Source organism: Bacillus rossius, chromosome 1 (assembly GCF_032445375.1).
Source record: "Bacillus rossius redtenbacheri isolate Brsri chromosome 1, Brsri_v3, whole genome shotgun sequence".
NCBI lineage: Eukaryota > Metazoa > Arthropoda > Insecta > Phasmatodea > Bacillidae > Bacillus > Bacillus rossius.
Window position 1 is genome coordinate 136261401 of NC_086330.1, and position 19991 is coordinate 136281391.

Sequence of the window (19991 nt, forward strand, 5' to 3'; positions counted from 1 at the left end):
TTGTATATAAATGTTACCAAAGATTAAGGAATTGGGATAGGTTTTTAATTTTGGCCAGACAGCTTCTATTCCAGGGCGATCAAATTCAGGAGTTGGTATTACATTTTTGATATATTTTATCAACAGCTATCAAAACACCACCTCCTCTTTCCATCAAGGTTTGTGAGGGGTCTCTATCTGTTCTAAGTATATAATAATTATCATGAAAATAAAGAGAGTTGATGCTATTATTAGTAAACCCTGTTTCTGTAAGGCATATTATATCATGATCAATAAGAGATTTACTGAGAATTCAATGGCTTTGGTTCTTAATTCTCTTATGTTTTGGTAATATATTTCCCACTCACAAAATGCCAAATGCACAGTAGTTATTTAAGATGCTCCTCCAGACACCAGGATCACAGCAAGATAGTTGACTGGTAGAGGTTTGGGGCTTGCTCTAGCTGTGTTGATGGCAAAAGCAAGAGATGAATCGTTGCTGATAATTTGATCTGGATGAAGCTTCCTGTAGAAGGGGCTAATTAAACAACTGCTAGACCAGAACTCAATGTTGTTAATCCTGTTGAAATCTTCGAGTACTGAAATATGGAAGGAAACATACAAATCAAATTTGGTCCTGAGTTTAGCTACTTTCACATGCGACAAATGGAGTTCATTGGAAATACACTAGACAATCTCATGACCTTGAACAAAAGGATACAATCTGGTAAAGAACAGAGCTTTTGTTTTTTTCTGAACAGGTTTACTAATAGTTTTAAGAGTAGGAAAATTACGTATGCCCATTTGCATTAGCGTTTTCTTGCGATCCTGATCTTTATTGGCTTCAGAGCTAGTATTTGTTCTAGGCTTCCATGCATGTTGAACTACAGTGAAGTTATCATTGTCAACAAGTGCTGGGTGGAATATAAGTCAGTCATGACGTCCCGCTGAGTCGAAAGTAGGTCTCGAGTCAAAGTACCATTACCAAAGCCACTGGGTATTTCCAAACTAACAAACTTCTTCATGCTCGAGGGTTTCTTTAATACATGACTGTAGGAATTATCACGGACGTTTTAGGTAACAAACTTTGATTTAAGTGGAAGAGTTCCTGTTTGATCTCAGTGGTTTCAGCACGAGAATAAATTAGTAACGGCTTTAAAACCAAGTTCTCGCTCTTAAGGTTGTCGAATTTTGTACACAACAGTTCAACAGTTGTAATAAAATTGTCCATTTTATGCACTTCCAATTTCAGAACTTCAGTTTTGGACCATTCATAACTTCCCGTAGTTTCCAAAGATCGCGTTGTTACAGCTGCTGACTTCTTTAGTCGTGATTTAAAAATATTTGTCTGATTGTCTTTAACTAGATCCAAACGTATAGCATTATTTTGAAGTGTATCAACCCCCAGAAGTCAGGTTGATCTAAAATTGAGGAGTTAATATTGATTATACTCCAAACCATTAAAAAAAAAAAAAAGATCATGTACACCATGGAATGCGCACGCAAACACTTCCGTCAGGCTTAAATACATGGCCACAACTTCAGGCTTAAATACATGGCCACAACTTAAAAATAAAGCTTTGGCAACAATTAATACATATGCCAAGCCACACCACAATGTAACACACAATCACATAAATGGTAAAAAAAAAATTATCTAGGATTGTTGAAGCTGGTTTGTCTTTGAAACATACTGCATGCCAAATTTATTTTAATGAAACATTAAGTAATACCTCACCTCTACAGGTGTGACGCACGAAACAGTAGCATCGTAAACGCCATCAGTCACAAGTGCCATCTCTCCAATCAAATTTCCTGCTGGGATTGTGTGTTCCTGCTGTATGCTGAAGTCTAGATGCCTGAAGTAATCAATTCTAGGGACCGACCCGTAAGCTTTTAAGTCCTGCATCAAAAAATAGGAACATCACCCATGAGGGAAAAAATAAATAGGAGGATTATGAAAATCACTACTTACTCAATTAGGCAATGAGCATGTGGAATTTTCAAATTTTTGCTTTAAGTGTTCACAGAAACATTCATTAAGTAGCAAATTATATACATCAATTAACTAGCAAATTAAATTATGCTTAGTCTGAGTTTTTTTTTTTTGAGATGGATTTGTGTACAAGGTAGATAGGCTCCACCATACTTATCAATGCTCTGCAAAGCTTCTGCTGTGGTTCATTCACAATTAGCCCATCAGTGAGCAGTGAAGATAAGTAACAGTGTGCAGGTCACCCAATTTCAAGGTATTTATTTCATGTGGCTTATTGAGTCAACTGACCCATGATGATTGATATAGGTAAATAATGGCACTGCCAAGCTGCCACAACATTGTTCACACTTATTTACAAAAATAAAAATTAAGGTGTTAGGAAGCTCTTTAATGATTTTAATGACCTCAAACAAATATGAATATCAATGTCTGTATCTCAAGAAGCATTAAACACTATGTCACTAAAACAATATTTTTCATGAGAGCAGTTTAAAGAATTTGAAATAGTGCCTCACTTACTTACTCAACTATTTTCTACACAAATTTTTTGACAAATCGTAGATCTTACTGTGTATGCCACTAGAAAGAATGTCAAACAGTGGTCCAGTTTATGCTTAAAAATGCAATTTGCCCAAAAGTGGATATAAAGTCTTATGCCTCCAAATATTTATCTTTGAAACAAAATTTACAATTAAAATAATAATGATGATTATTATTATATGAAAATAAGCCTTACCAAAATACTCTGCTTAACCACTGACAAAAGAAATGTACTGTTATCTTATGCTAGGAAAGGAAATAACACAGATCAGTAGTACTTCACTAGGCCGTTCAGCCATCTTGTTTATTTACTCGCTTTCCCGCCTTTACATCCTTCCTCTCAAGCAGTCCCTTATATGAAACAATACTCTTTACAATTAACCTGATACATATTAACCTGATACATTACTTAGCTTTTATTTACTGGCTTTCCCGCCTTTACATCCTTCCTCTCAAGCAGTCCGTTATATGACACAATACTCTTTACAATTAACCTGATACATATTAACCTGATACATTACTTAGCTTTACATCCTTCCTCTCAAGCAGTCCCTTATATGAGACACTCTTTACAATTAACCTGATACATTACTTAGCTGTCCAGACTGTTCTCTCCTTTCCAATGAAAATTACTCAACCAACTGGGTGGCTTCCTCTGTCTTTTTGATGTCCTTGCATCCGTCTCCCTTAACTCTATCCCTCCAGAATTATCCTCTATTAACCCCCTTGCATGATACTGTGAATTTCTGGGTTGCTCATATTTCTCACCCTGTAGCCCCTGCAAGTCATCCTCCCCAAATCCTCTAAACTCCTCTTCTCCTTCCCTCTCGTCCCTCCTGCTGGATTTATCTTGCTCTTGTACTACGTCCCTATGATTTTCCTTGAACTCTATGTTCGACCCCCCTTATCGTCCCTCTTGCTCTTGTACTACTTCCCTATGATTTTCCTTGAACTCTATGTTCGGCCCCTGATTTTCCTTGAACTCTATGTTCGACCCCCCTTCTCGTCCCTTCTCTGCCTGTGTAATTTTCCCTGGGAATGGTGCTGGCACTAAAAACCTCCTGTTTCGCCTATACTTTCGCTGGCCTAATTTCACTATGTAAGACCTGGGTTCCTGCCCCACTGCTTCAATTTCCCCATACTCTTTGCGATCCGAAACCCAAACCCTCTCTCCTTCTACTAGGTCCGGTAATTTTCTAGCCTTGTGCCTGTGGTTATAACTGTCCGCCTGTTGGATTTGTCTCTGTTTTTCCTTCTGTACCACCTGCTCACGGTTGATCTGCCTAGATAGCTTAGATGGCATCATCGGAAGGGTAGATCGCAAGCACCGTCCCATGAGTAATTCGCCTGGGCTGAATCCATTAGCTAACGGCATTGTACGGTACGCCAACAGTGCCAAAGTAAGATCCTCATTCTTCTTTATTAATTGCTTGGCCACTTTCACCGCCAACTCCACTTCCCCATTAGACTGGTGATAGTGTGGAGATGATGTGATGATACTAAAGTTATATGAGGAGCTGAATTTTCTGAATTTCTCTGAGAGAAATTGTGATCCACTGTCCGCTCTAACGACGTTCGGGATACCAAACCTTGCAAATACTTCCGCGAGACTCTTGATGACCAATTCATCCCCCAATGAAGACATAGGTATGATTTCAAAGTAACGCGAGTAGTAGTCAGTAACTATCATGTACCATCGCTGCTGCTTAAAGAAGTCAATCCCCACTCTCTCCCATGCCCTGGACGGAAACTGCTCCTGCAATAATGGTTCCCTTGGGTTCACCCTTTCCTCTATGCATCTGGGGCAACTTCTTATCAGTTCCTCTAGCTGCGTGGACAATCCTATCCACCACACCGACATTTTGGCCCTTTCCCGAAATTTTGTTATTCCCTGATGTCCTGCATGTATGAATTGTAAACATTTCTGCTGAAGAGGGAGTGGTATAACCAGACGGGTACCTTTCACTAATAATTCCTCTTCTACCGTAATCTCGTGCCTGAACTGATAATATGACCTCATTTCTTCCGATACTTCCCTCTTCTCCGGCCATTCTGTCTCAGCATATTGCCGTAGTTTTCTACAGGTGGGGTCCTGTCCCTGTTCTTGTCTGATAACCTGCAAAAATTCGTCCTTTACCGGACACGCCTCTATCATGTACCTTACAAAAGCCTCTACCTCATATTTCAGTTCTTGCTCTTGTTCCCTCTGGGATGAATTCCCCGGATTACGGGATAAGGAGTCAGCTACCACTAAATTTTTTCCTGGCACATACTGGACTGTGTAGTCATACCGCATTAAGCGGATCCGAAAACGGTGCAATCTAAATGACAACTCATTTAAGGGTTTCGTATGCAAGATTTGTAATAACGGCTAGTGGTCAGTTTCCAAAATAAAGGGTATGCCTGTCAGGTACTGCCTGAACTTTTCCGCCCCCCAAGTCAAAGCTAGAGCCTCCTTTTCTATCTGCGAGTACCGTTTTTCTGTTGCTGTGAGTGTACGCGAACCATATGCTATAACCTGGCGTAAATCTCCCGATTGCTGAAGAACACAGCACCCCAGCCCAAAAGAGCTGGCATCTGCACTTAAGATGATCTGCATGTTGGGATTAAAAAAGGCCAAGGTGGGTGCATTGGAAAGCATTTGCTTGATTTTGCTAAATGACGTTTTCTGGGCTTCTTCCCGCACAAAATCCACATCTTTTTTTAGAAGTACGAACAATGGCTCTAACACCTGCGATTTGTTTGAAAGAAACTGCGCTGAAAAATTTACTAGCCCTAAAAACTGCTGAAGTTCGTTCTTTGTAGTAGGTTGAGGGAAGTTACTTATACCCTCGACTCTTTCCGAGTCTATTTGAATACCCTCCGGCGACAACGAAAATCCTAAATACTTTACCTTAGTGACCCCGAAACAACTCTTGCTGGTATTTAGCATGATTCCTTCTGTCTCCAGCCTCCCCAAAACCTGTCTCAAAATGTTATCGTGTTCCCTTATAGTTGCCGCGAATACCAATATGTCATCCATGTGAAAGACCACCCCAGATATACCCTCAAACACCTGAGCAATTTTTAGAGAAAAGTTTTCCGGTGCACTTGTAAGCCCGAATGGGAGCCTCTTGAACATATACCTTCCGAATGGCGTGATGAAAGTTGTTAAAGGCTGACTTGCTTTGTCTAGCGCCATTTGGTAGAACCCGGAGTTGCAATCAATTTTTGAGAAAAACCTTGCCCCTTTGAGTTGTGCTAGCTTGATTTCTACCCCTGTTATTGGAAAATGAGGACGACTGACATATTTATTTAATTCTGAATAATCACCGCAAATGCGCACTGAGTCACCCTTGGGAACTACCACAATAGGAGTCACCCAATCAGTTGGCTCAGTTACTTGTTCTATGATGTCTAATTTAATCAGTCTGTCCAGCTCCTTTTTGAGTTTATCAAATAGGGGCAAAGCCACCACCCTTGGTAGTGACTGTACAAAAGGTTGAGCATTCTATTTTACTGCTAACTTCACTTCCCCCTTCATTTTCCCCAGTCCCTTGATCACTCCTGGAAACTCCCTAGACACCTATACTTCAGTGTAGACTTTATCGGGTGCCGATATTTGTGATAACATGCATTGCTCACCCGTGAACTGAACAATTTCAAGACTTATCAAAGACCTTCTTCCTAAGATAGGTGTTTTTAACCCCTCTATTATGTAAACCTCTGACATACATTTTTTACTGCTAAATTGTAGTTCCAGAACCAACCACCCCAGAACCGACAACATACTGCCATCCGGTCCTGAAAGAGTTTTCGTGCACTGTTTCAACCGTTTTCTGAACTCTTCTGGAACTGTTTCTGGAGGAACACAGGTTATGTCTGCCCCCGTGTCAATTAGGAATTCTACTGTGGACTTAAAATTAGTGATGCTAACCGAGGCAGTCCACTTGTTGGTGCCCCCTGACCCAAGTACTAAACTACCCAAGAAACAATCTTTCTCCATATCCGGTACTGTGCCTGTCTCTGACACCAGACGCACTTGAGAACTGCCACCTGGCTTGCTTGCTTTACATACCACCGCCCAGTGACCGATCACACTTAAAGCACTTGACATTTCTTGCTGGACACTTAGAACGCTCGTGGTCTTTCAAACCGCAAAACTGGCACTGACCTGAGGGCCGGATCTCACCCCTGGCTGTTGACTGACGCTTAAAGGAAATGGGCTGTTGATGTCTATTGTCCACTTGGTGATGTCTATTGTCCACTTGAACTCGGTGAACCTCCCCACGACGATTCTGCTGTTCCTTGTATAACACCGCAGAATGGCTACTCTGCAGTTCCGCTTGCTTTACTGCTAGAATCGCTTGCTCCAGTGTTAAATCTGGCCTCAGCTGTAACTGCTCACTTGTTTTGGTATCCGCCATACCCACGACTATTCTGTCCCTTATTAATTCTGGTTTCAACTGGCCATAGTTACAATTGTCTGCCAACTTGAGTAATGCGGTGATGAAATCTGCTACTGTCTCTCCTGGCATTTGTGACCTCGAATTGAACTGAAAACGCTCAAAGATAATGTTTCTCCTGGGATTATAATACATTTCAAATGCCTTTAACACCTGATCATATGTTGTAGGTTGAGGTTGGAACTGCGCCCATATTTCCTCTGCTCGGTCACCCATGATGTAAAGCAACAGATCAATTTTTTTGTCATCCTTTTTATGACTATGGCCTGCCACCGACATGTATCTAGAAAATCTTCTCTCCCAAGCTTCCCACGCCGCAGGCACTGCAAAATCCAACGCTGGGGGTGGATGGAGGTTAGGCGTTCGCCCAGCCTGCTGGTCTCCCCCTTCTCTTTCCATTCTTTAAGTGTTCTCCACGATTCTGGTTGCTACAACGACGTGTTCCTTACTCGTCTTTAGGTCCAAAGAACTACCGCTGCCACCATGTACTGTTATCTTATGCTAGGAAAGGAAATAACACAGATCAGTAGTACTTCACTAGGCCGTTCAGCCATCTTGTTTATTTACTCGCTTTCCCGCCTTTACAAGAAATTCAGGCATAAGTAGTATTCTAGGCATTACACAAACAGCATTGTGAAACACCTACAAAGTGCTTGGGAAACCACTGGCTTGGAGCCAAATGCCAAAAAATAGAATGAAAAATCCACATGACACAATCTCCTTTATGCAACTGGAATAACATGTTTATTAAGGAGTTTTAAAGAATCCATACTTAAAATAAAGGCCTTTAAGGCTCTTGATCATTAAACATTAAATTAAATTTTTTTTAAGGATATTGTTGCAGAGGCATATCAACCCTACACTTGAGGATACTTCAACAGTTATTGAAACTTTTCAGTATACAAATACCCACACATTTAATGTCAAGACTTAAAGACTTTGGTTTTATATTATTTTAAAAGCTGATTTCAGAATAAAACAAGATTACCTAAAGATGACATTTTTTTGTATATTGTTTAGTGCCTCACATATAGTACGAGAGACAAACAAACAGATGGAATAAGGAAAAATATATATATATATATATATATCTTATATATAAAATTCTCGTGTCACAGTTTTCGTTGCCATACTCCTCCGAAACGGCTTGACCGATTTTGATGAAATTTTTTGTGCTTATCCGGTATCTATGAGAATCGGCCAACATCTATTTTTCATCCCCCTAAATGTTAGGGGTAGTCCACCCCTAACATTTTTTTTTTTAATTTTTGGACAAAAGTTCTTATTTTATTTTTTTTATAATGTGGCATTAGAAAATACATACAACCCTAAATTTTCACCCTTCTATCATCAACCCTTAATTTTTAATATATTTTTATATTTTTCAACCCCGGTCGATAGCTGATCAATTAACACTTGATCAACCTTCCCCGCCTACAGCGAGCTCATTACCTGGATTAACTCATAGACCACATATTAATATGAAATGCCATCCCTAAGGGAGTGAAAAAGTGATAATTTCATTTTATAACAAAAAAAATCATAGGTCATAGACATACAAATAGTGAGTGAGTGTCATTTCTTTATGTCTGCCACACGATCATACACATAGTAAGGTCTGGCAAATTCACATTTTTCTCCTTGGTGAGACCAGCCCGCTTAGTGGAGCTCGCAGCAGCTAGCAAAATAAAGGCGCTCATAACAGTTTTGTTCTTAACTTCGTCAATAGATAGCGTTAGTTGCCTTGAATTTTAAACGCACCATCGTTTGATGCGTTTGTCATGTCTTTAATTTTCGTTTGTTTGTGCCGTATATGTTCCTATACCATTCATCCAATTGCGATGCAATTTTGGTGAGTTGTTATGCGCATGCCCGTGAAGGTTTCTCAGACGGTATAACTATTTTGCAATAGTTGGAGCACAAATCGTTTCAAAAAAATGTGTTTATTTCATATTATATAACGGCACTTCGTCTGTTTTTGTTGTATAAGTGCACATGCATGACACAATTTATTTAAATATAAAAGAGAGTCAGAGATAGAGTGATATATATACAGAGTGAGAATGAGAGGGACAGAGAGATAAGTTGAGATAGAGCGAGGTATAGAGAATGAAATGGGTTAGATAAATAGATATATAGATGCATAGCGCTATATAGAGATTTATATTTAGAAGAGATAGAGATAGTGGGAGGTAATTATATATGTACATATGTAGATATAAAGAGATAAATAGAGATAGAGAAATACATATATAGATGTAAATAGAGATAAATATATATTTAGAGATATGAATGTATGATTTGTTTATGTGTAACTACTTTAAACATATTACAAAACAAAACTGAATGAGGTATTGTAATGCATGCTGAGCATTAGCTTGATAATGGAATCATTTCAATATTAGTAATCTCTTATTTTTCAGCTTTTTTCTATAGTGCTTTATAAAGTCTAGATTGCATACAGACCACCAATTTTTCGATATATACAGGTAAATAACTATACACTGGCAGAACGTCTGTCGGGATCTGAAAGTGATATAAATTATTTTGCACAATTGACATTCAAATTAAGAAGACAATAAAAGTTACTAACTACATCTGATTTCTAAAAAGGTCCCCTTCACCCTGTGTTCAGCCCGGGCAGCGCTGGGTACTGCAGCTAGGAATTCCCTAGAAATAATTTATATGGCAAAACAACGTTTGCCGGGTCAGCTAGTATGTGTGTGTGTATATATATATATATATATATATATATATATATATATATATATATATATATATATATATATATATATATATATTGAAGAGCTTGTTTGTTTGTTTGTTTGAACCTGCTAATCTCAGGAACCACTAGTCCAAATTGAAAAATTATTCAGTGTTGGATAGTACATTTATCGAGGAAGGCTATAGGCTATATTATATTATCAATAACATTAGGGATCCTTACTACAAGTCCAATTTAGAATCAAATGCGTTGGAGAGGGTTAGATACAACATGCAGTACACGTACGAAGTGTGTGTTGACAATGCCGCAGGTGCTAGAAGTTTATTTCCTATTGCCTATTAACATTGTTGCCACGCACTAGATGCCTTATCATTCTTAATTTTCCCATACAAGTAAAAAACACCCGTGTGATATTAACAACGAAGCAATCAGTACCCTCATAAGTTCAATTAGTATTTAAATACTTTTTATCACTTTAAATCGCAAACCTAAACTATTGTTTTTTTTCCTCTCTCTGTGTTTAATTTGTTATTTATTGCCCTTTTTTTCAAGTATATATATTTTACAGACTTGAAACTTCACAGTAATGTTCCTTATGTTACGCAGGATGACATTTTTCGAATATTAAATCCCATGGGTGGTTAAAACCAGGCAACAATGGGTACTTTGTCTGCATGAGAACAGGACTTTGCATTGTTCATGCCTTCTTTGTCTCCATGGCAACGGGCATCGCGCGGCAGTGGCGTACCCACAAGAAGGGGCATGTATAATGAGCGGCGCAAGAGTGATCTGCCTGTAGACTGCCGTAGCGAAGTACTGGTACATCAGTTGTACGTTGCGTGCACGAGTCGGGAAACCATCGGTGCTATTCATTTTCTCTCCGGTACATTATACAGCATTGTAATAAATTTTCACTGAATTTTTTTATTAACCATTACTATAAATGGGAGATGTAGCTTAATTTTTTTTCCATTAGTATAGCCATGCGAAGCCGGGTCGGGCAGCTTGTGTGTGTGTGTGTTAGTGTGTGTATGTGTGTGTGTGTGTGTGTATATATATAGACTATGTTCTCTGATTAGATATCATTTCAACATTTAATAGAAAGATTATGAATTGTCACACAAGGATGACTCTTTTGAGACAAGTGGCTTACTGCTGAGCCAACTTGTTTCATTAATAAACAAGTCATTCCATGGAAAATCACCCAAGGGTGATTGCTGAAAAATTTTGAAAAAAATTTAAATTTTGTCACATAAAAGGTACATATTCCAACAGTGCAAACCTGAAGGTACTGATTTTTATCTGCCACCATTTTGATTTTACAAACCAAAATGGCCACTGCCGTGTACTAAAATTTATATTTTCAAGCCTTTGTGTTTTGTTTAATATCTTAATACCTATAAAAGATACGAAGTCATGTCTGATGTCATTGCAAAGAGGAGACTTAAAAGGCTATAAATAATGCCACTAAAAATAAACAGAATGTTGTTTACATGTCTTCATTTATAGACATGAAAGTTGACCTTGAAACCAACTTTCAAAAAACACAATGAAACCTTGAGGCAAGTAAGTCTACTTGGAGTACTTGGCAATGATATATTGTCAAAATAATGTAATCAATCCCTTCTTAATTAAAAAAAATCCTAAAGTTTGTGTTTTTGGAAAAAATACATTTTTTGAGGAGCTGTAAAAAAAGTGGGCAAGTGCAAAAATTCTGAAAATTTGGCAAAACATTGCCATGATAACTCTAAACACGCCACTAAAATATCTTTGGTTTATTTTTAATTGATTTAATCTCTGTAGCAGACTAAAAATGCAATAAAAAGGTATTGTATTCATGTTCAATTAAGTGTTATTATTATTGTTATTATTCTGTTACCACTCACCACCTCCGGCTTCTCATAATTAGGTGATGAGTGGAACATACAGGTTAGTAGCAGGTCATGAAAAAATTTATACTCAATGTTCGATGTATTACCTACTTTTATTATTCATGTAAAAATCACACTATATTCCATACACCAGAATAAAAAAATAAATTGTACATTAAAATATAAAAAATAAAACCCGGAGCCACCGCCCGACCACGGCCTGCTCGGCCCGGTGCCCAAACAACGACTGTTTGGCACGGTGCTCGGACAATGACTAAATTTACAGCTTTCCTTCCCTTTATGCGGGCAGTGACCTGGGCTCGCTGACGTAATTCTCAGCCAATCACGGCACATGACAACAGAAGCTTCCACGATGCAGCGATTTTCTCTCTCTCTCACACTCCCGCGACAGTGACTCAAACGCCTAGCGTGTGAAACAAAGCCTCAGTCGTGGAAAATCGAAGGAGAATTACGTCAGCATGCCTTCCCACACAAAAAAGCCAGCAAAAAAATACTTCAAAAATAAACTTATGCATTTTAAAAATAAAAACATTAAACACGGTAAATTACATTCACAATAAATTCTAAAAGGAAAAAAAATTACATCTAACCTGAAATTTGACAAAAAAAAATATATCAAATGATTATTACTGGATTGCATGAGGAAGGCTGTAATCTCGGTTGTTAGAACTCTACCTAGTAATTTATTTGTCACATATTTGGCATAAATGTGCCTATAATTGCCAACTCATATTATATTGCTATACTTCTTAAAGACATTCCTAGATAGCTTTGTATACTCACATTATGAGCATGTCTGTACGCTAGTCTGAGCAGGTTAGAACAGGAACTGACTGGAAAGCCAGTGTGCCTGTGCAGATGTAGCTTAGGCACTAAGTGTTCAATGTTTGTGGTTTTAAAGTTGTTTGTAGTCAGTAACTGATTTAATTCACGCCATGGCGTATGTAAGTTAGCTATTTATTTAAAGTTTATTTTTATGGACATTATTTATAATGGAGTTCTCTGTAGGAATTGCCTTGAATGAACCTTGTCATATGGGGAGTCTAAAAGAATCAGACAGATAAATGAATTTGAAGAAGATGAAAAGTTAATGCTTCAAGTAAGACTTAATACCAGAAACATTGATTGTGTTTGTAATTATCATAGTGCAAAAATGCTGCAAAAGTATAATCATTTATTTGGAAATTGTTGTTCAGATCCATTGCTCATACATAAAAAAAAATGTATTAGAAAATCTCTAATAAGAGAAATAACTATTGAAAAATATAATGTAGCTAAAGTGAAAAACATAAATATTACACCAGGGAAATCTCTATGTACAAACTGTTGGACAAGAATATCTGATCTTAGTTTGCAAATGACAGCTGTGATTTAGATTATGAATTCAATTCACAAACCATTGAAAATGCAAATGTAGCTTGTCAGTTGTGCCTTCATTGAAAGTAGCCAAGTTGAGTTCAGATAAAAGAATGACTGTCATTACAAGAAAAGGTCGAGAAAGTATCAAAGAGCCTAGGAAATGAATTGTCAACATCTTTTGATGTAGGCCTACCTTATGTTGAAGAAGATTTATTTGGGGAGGTGATTAATTTGGTTCAGTACAGTATTTTAATAAACAAGCTTAAGGAAAAAAATTAAACAAGCTACATCAATAAAGGACAAAATCAAAATATTAAGTTTATTACCTTCAAGCTGGAGTAAACAAAATGTTATGGCTGAATTTGGTGTGAGAAAGATTTTGTAAGTGTTAGGACAGAAGATGGAATCAAAATCCACAAGCAGAAGCAACTGATTCTGTGCAATTTGAAAGAATTGTACAGTAAATTCAAATACGTACACCCTTCTTTATGTGTAGGTTTTTCAAAATTTGCACAACTTCGACCAAAATGGTATATCCTAGCAGGGCCTAAAAGAACTCACAATGTGTCTGTATGCATGAGCCAAGCCATCAAAATGTCAAACTAATGGTTAGTGCTGTAAGAAGTGGTTAATTAAATTACAAAGAACTTCTACAATTATTCACATGTGATCTAAACAATGAAAAATGTATGTTCAATAAGTGTGAGTTCTGCCCAACTAGAAAAGAAGTCAAACAAGTTTTGTGCAAAAATGAAGGAGTCAGAAGATGAAGATGATGATATTGCTGATGACTGAAAATGAAATAAAAATCATAATGGGTTACTGTCGACAGGTGTGAACTTATAACAGTGTGCAAGACATACAATGAATTTATAGACACGTTAATTGATAATCTGAGTTTTTTGAAGAAAGACCATTTCATTGCACAAAAAAGTGGCCGAATATCTGAGTTTACGAAAAGAGAGGTTAAAATTAAATAAATTTTAGGTTGTAGGGTATTTTTCTGAAAATTTTACATTTCTGATACAAGATGAAATTCAGAGCTATCATTGGGTAAACAGCCAAGCTACCATACATCCCTTTGTGGCATGTTTCAAATCTGACATGGAGAATGAAGTTACAATGAAATCTAAAAACTTTGTGTAATAAGCAATTCATTAAACCACACAACTGAATCTGTATATTGTTTTCAAGCAGCTTTCATTACTGAACTATTAAAACTCAACACAGATACCAAGAAAGTGACTTATTTTTCAGATGGCTGCGCAGCCTAATATGAAAACAGGAAGAATTTTATAAACCTATGTCATCACAAAACTGACTTTGGGATAGATGTGGAATGGCATTTTTTTGCCACATCCCATGGTAAGAATGCTTGCAATGGGATAGGTGGTACAGTAAAAAAAATATTTTCCAAAGCTAGCCTGCAGCGTGTGAATGCGGAACCAATAATGTTGGATATGTTTTGTGAGACACATAAGTCACGAAAGTAATAATGTTTTATTTGTATTTGCTACATAGACTTTGATTTGACTTCCTTTGTTTAGGTGCCATCTTGTTTTTTGTATGTGTACGAATGTTGTTATCGTTGCAGCCATGTCGGCTCTGTGTGTACTGTGCGATACTAGTAAATAGAGATTGAGTTAAAAGCAAAAGGTTGGTTACATCATTTATTGAAACCTACAACATATTATGGGCCCAGGACGTTTTTTGCGATTGATAAGATTGTGACTGTGATTGGCAGTGAGTCGGTAAAGTTGCCGATCGGCGCGCGTGGCAAACTGTGGTTCAAGATGGCTTTGCACGAAAATACAGAATATAGAAGCAACATCCCGCGGCTGGATTCCAAAAATTACTTTGCATGGAAGTTACGGGCAAAGGCCGAACTTATACAAATTAACTGTTGGAATGCTATAGAACAAGGATTTGTACCACCAATGAATGCGGATCAAGAAAGGGTTAACAGGAAGGCTTTGGCATTTATGTACAAAAACGTGTCCGATTCATATCTTAACGATATTGCGGAATGTGTACTGGCGAAAGAAGCGTGGGAAATACTGGCGGACATACATACGAAGGTTAGTTTTTTGCAGGGATTGAGATCACTAAAAGCTATGTTTTTGATCTCTAAAGGTGAAGGGGAGGAACTGCATGAATATGTGGCTCGTGTACAAACACAATACCAGAAAGTGAAATCGGCTGGTTGGGTGTACACGGACAAACAGATTGCGGGTATCATCCTCCTTGGACTCCAGTGGGATAAATATGGCGGACTGGTGGAAGAGTTGGGAAAGGAACCTAACCTATCGATCAGGTTGGTAAAAGCAAGACTTTTAGAAGAAGGTAATGAAGATCGGGAAGAAAATGAAGTTTCAGCACTTGCAGCAAAAGGCGATGGTCATCTAAGAGGTGCTCAAGCGTTCAGAGGGCGTGGAAGAGGAGGAAGACAAGGAAATGAAGGAACGGAGTATTGGAAGAACAGGTATGTTGAAAGAAATACTCAAGGAAGTGATAGGTTATTTGGTACCCCCACTGATAGAAAGTGCTACAGGTGTAACGAGTGGGGTCACATGGCTAAGACTTGTGACAAAGTAAAGTGCTACAGATGCGGAAATAATGGACATTGGGCAAGTGACTGCAATGAGGATGACCAGTCAAAGCCTTATAACAACACAACTGGCAAAGAACAGGATAGGAAGCTAAAACACAAGGCATTAGTGAGTGCATGTGGCTTGGTTTCACCCATGAAAAACACTGTGGACTGGGTTGTAGATTCCGCTGCAACTGACCACATATCAAATCAAAGGGAACTGTTCCTCAACATGAAAGACTGCAAAGGGGAAATAACGATGGGTAAAGGTACAGCGAAGGTCAGTGGATGTGGTATGGTAGAGATAAAAATCACTGATGAATGTGGGGGGTGGACTCTCACTGTATCGGATGTACTGTACGTGCCAGAATTTAACTTCAATCTGCTCTCGGTAAGCAAGATGGCAAAAAAGGGTATTCGTCTGGAAATGAATGTCAGAGAAGCCATAGCTTACGATCATGACGAAATGTTTTTCAAGGCTCCAGTTTCAAATGGCTTATATGTCCTACACTCTGAAAAGAAATTGGACAGTATTGCAAATGTAGTAAATATGCCAAACCATGACGGTGAAATTAGGGATGCTACAGCGTTGAAGAGTGTAATGGTGTGGCACCAAAGGCTTGGCCACCTAAATGAAGAAAGTATCAGAAAAATACCTGAACTGGAGATTGAGGGGAAGATGCTTAATGCTTGTGACACTTGCATAAAAGGAAAAATGACAAAAATGGGCTTTCCCCAAATGAGCGAAAGGAAATCTAAAGGACCACTGGAGCTAATACACTCTGACTTAATGGGAAAACTGCCTATGTCCTTGGGAAAGGCTCAATATTTACTAACCTTCATAGATGACTACTCTAGGCACCTTACTGTGAAATTCTTGGCGAAGAAGAGTGATGTGTTTGCTGCATTCAAGGAATACCAAAATGAAGTTGAACTGCAGCATGATATCCGGATAAAGGGACTTCAGACAGATGGAGGAGGAGAGTATTGCAACAAGGAATTCGAGGCGCATCTCAAAAAATGTGGGATAGTGCACAGGAAAACCGTTGCTGCGTCACCGCAACAAAACGGTGTCGCAGAAAGAGCGAATAGAACAATTATAAATTCCACCAGGTGTATGCTTGCAGAATCAGGCCTACCAAAGGAATTTTGGGCTGAGGCGGCAAATACTGTGGCATTCGTGAAAAATCTCAGCCCTTCCCGTGCCATAAATTTTCAGATACCCTTGGAGCTGTGGCGAGGGGAAACGGTGAAACTGAAGACATTCAATTTTCTGAGGGTGTTCGGTTGCAGAGCCTGGATGTATGTGAATGGGAGAGATAAGTTGGATAGCAAAGGTGTCGAGTGCGTTTTCATAGGCTATGAAACAAACATTAAGGGTTACCGACTGTGGCAATTAGAAGCTAAGAAGGTCAAAATTGCCCACAACGTTATTTTCCAGGAGAGCAAATTTCCGTACAATGCGTGTGGTATGTCAACAGAGAACAAAACCATTGTGGTACTGGAAGAAAACTGCGAGGGCATGCTGGAAACTGAGAAACATCATGAGAACGAGGAGGTAAGAGAAGGCACTGAACCAAGAACAAACGATGAGCCAAACTCCAATGACACCCTGTCGGAAGACGAAGAACCCTTCTTGGGATGGGAAGAGGAACCGGTAGTGGAAATCAGGAGGTCTGCTCGACTCCTGTCAAGACACTCGGAAGCACCTTCTTGTCCATACGGGTGTATTACTATGTCTACAGAGTCTTGCTCCCACGAACCAAAGAGTGTTGAAGAAACTTTAGGGGGCAGTGATGCGATAAATTGGAAAAGAGCAATGGATGAAGAAATTGAAAATTTGACAAGCAAAAACACTTATGAAATTGTTGACAGGCCCAAAGGAAAAAATGTTTTAGGGTGCAAGTGGGTCTTAAAATTAAAGGAGAGCTCGGATGGAAGCTCCGTACGGTATAAAGCAAGACTGGTAGCACGTGGGTTTTCCCAAATACCGGGGATAGATTTTACTGAAACTTACTCTCCAGTGGTGAAGAAAAAGACAGTTCGTGTCCTCCTAGCTTTATCAGTGAAGTTGGGCTGGGTCAGGGAATACCTGGACGTCTTGGCTGCGTATCTGAACGGGGTCCTCACCGAGGAAATCTACATGGAGCAACCGCCGATGTACCAAAAAGGGAGTGACAAGGTCTGTAAACTGCTAAAAAGTATTTACGGCCTGAAACAGAGTGGTAAGGAGTGGCATGACACCCTTGACGGTATCCTAACTGGCTGGGATTTGAGAAGGTTGAAGAAAGACCCTTGCGTATATATAGATGACCACAAGGAACTAGTGGTATTTGTCTACGTTGATGACCTGGGCATATTCGGGACGCGTGAGAAAGTGGAGTATATGAAAAAGAAGCTGTCTGGGACTATCGAAGTGAGAGCCATGGGGGAGATGACCAATTTTCTTTCAGTGAACATCATTTCCACAGGTGACTCTGTATTACTGGATCAGTCTCACTACATCGAGCAACTGCTGCGTACTTTTCAAATGACAAATGCAAGAGGAAAAGCGTTCCCCATAGAGATCAACCGTGATGATGGAACAGATGCTGGAAACAAAGCTTTTGACAAGCACTTATACCGCAAAGCGATTGGGAGCCTACTACATTTGTCGCAAACAACAAGACCGGACATTAGCTTTGCAGTGTGCAGGTCTAGTCAAAAATGTGAGACCCCAACCCTTCGGGACTGGCAAGATATTGTACATGTGCTCAGATACCTGAGACAAACCAAAGACTGGAGGTTGAAATTTACCAAACAAAATGGTGCTGCCATATTCTACTGTGATGCAGACCTAGCCAATGATAGGCATGACAGAAAGTCTATAACAGGAGTTGTGGCAACCTTAGCGGGAGGTCCTGTTATCTGGGTTTCGAGAAAACAGGCCTGTGTTGCTGATTCCACTGCAGTTGCGGAATATTATGCAATCTACGAAGCAACAAAGGAAGCAAGATGGTTATCGCAGTTCATGTCTGAATTGGGGCAAGATGGCTCTGCGCCCAGCCCTTCCGTGATCCTCTCTGACAACGAGACGGCCATAGCCATGTGTAAGACATGGGAAGTGTCTGAAAGGACGAAACATATAGATATCAAATATCATTTTGTGAGGGACATGACGGAAAAGGGGAAGATACAGGTTAAGCACATCACTGGCAGGGAGAACCCTGCTGATTTGTTCACCAAGGCAGTGAACGGTGCGCGCATCAAGTACCTGTGTGAAAAACTGAATCTTGCACGTGTTCCTTGAGTGTCTGTCATGATTGTTAAATTTTGAGATTTAACCAGGAGCTATGAATGACTTGAACGGGGATATGTTCTGAAGTTAAGTCAAATAGTGTTTGATGGTTTTTTTTTTGTAAGTTCACACCGAAGGTTTTATTCAACGAACACATACTGTGCTGAAGGAAATCTTAGTTTCTCTAACCTTAAGTGTCTCAAGGGGAAGTGTTGGATATGTTTTGTGAGACACATAAGTCACGAAAGTAATAATGTTTTATTTGTATTTGCTACATAGACTTTGATTTGACTTCCTTTGTTTAGGTGCCATCTTGTTTTTTGTATGTGTACGAATGTTGTTATCGTTGCAGCCATGTCGGCTCTGTGTGTACTGTGCGATACTAGTAAATAGAGATTGAGTTAAAAGCAAAAGGTTGGTTACATCATTTATTGAAACCTACAACAATAACCACTCCTCTGCAGATGTTTAACTACTGTTCAGCAAATATAACTGGAATACATTTATTATATGTATCATAAGAAGATATTGTGGGCGAAAAAGAAATGATATTCCAAAGGTTCTCCAAAGCAAAAGTTATTCCTAATACAATATATTCACATGCTTTCATTCCAATAAGATAAACGAAATTAAGATTAAAGTATTCACTACTTTCTTGTCTGAGGAACATCAAGTTTGCTTCATTCAGGAGGAATATACAAAACTAGATGTAAAACTAAAAGAGTATGTAGCATGTGTTTATGATTCATAGTGGTGGTTACGGAAGGTGGAAGACATTGTACATTACCAAAGTGAATATTTCGTTATGTTTTTCCATCCTGCAGACCCCAATAAATCCTTCAAACTCGCATCTAGTGATGAAGTGTGGGTCAAGCGAAACATATTTTACGTGCTGTTTCCCTCATTGAATTACGTTTGGCTACAACTGGTAGATGTCATAACACTGATCCAAAACTAAGTGAAGAATTGAGTATACTTTAGCTCAAACATTTAAGAAAGTGACTGTTTATTATGAAGTAGAAAAATATTCTTAAAACTTTTTTCCAGTGACGAAAGCAGCTGATAATGACAAGCTACATTTCAACCACAGAAGAAAACATATGTAAGTTATAATTTCAATGTACACATTCATCTGTGGTTCTTGTAAAATTATTTTATAACATACAACTTAATAATGTATCACTTGTC

At 38.7% G+C, this 19991-nt stretch overlaps 1 protein-coding gene across 12 annotated transcripts in view; it reads right to left on the reverse strand.

The window, feature by feature from the left end:
• LOC134546194 (sodium/hydrogen exchanger 10-like) overlaps positions 1 to 19991 on the reverse strand; it is a 405401-nt gene that overhangs the window by 259165 nt on the left and 126245 nt on the right. For 11 of the 12 annotated variants that reach the window (XM_063388786.1, XM_063388787.1, XM_063388788.1 and 8 more), the window contains one exon: positions 1718 to 1882. In XM_063388786.1, the coding sequence (XP_063244856.1) occupies positions 1718 to 1882 (165 nt within the window). Of the gene's footprint in view, positions 1 to 347; positions 579 to 1717; positions 1883 to 19991 lie in introns of all 12 variants that reach the window. The other variant, XR_010079098.1, reaches the window with a different exon arrangement.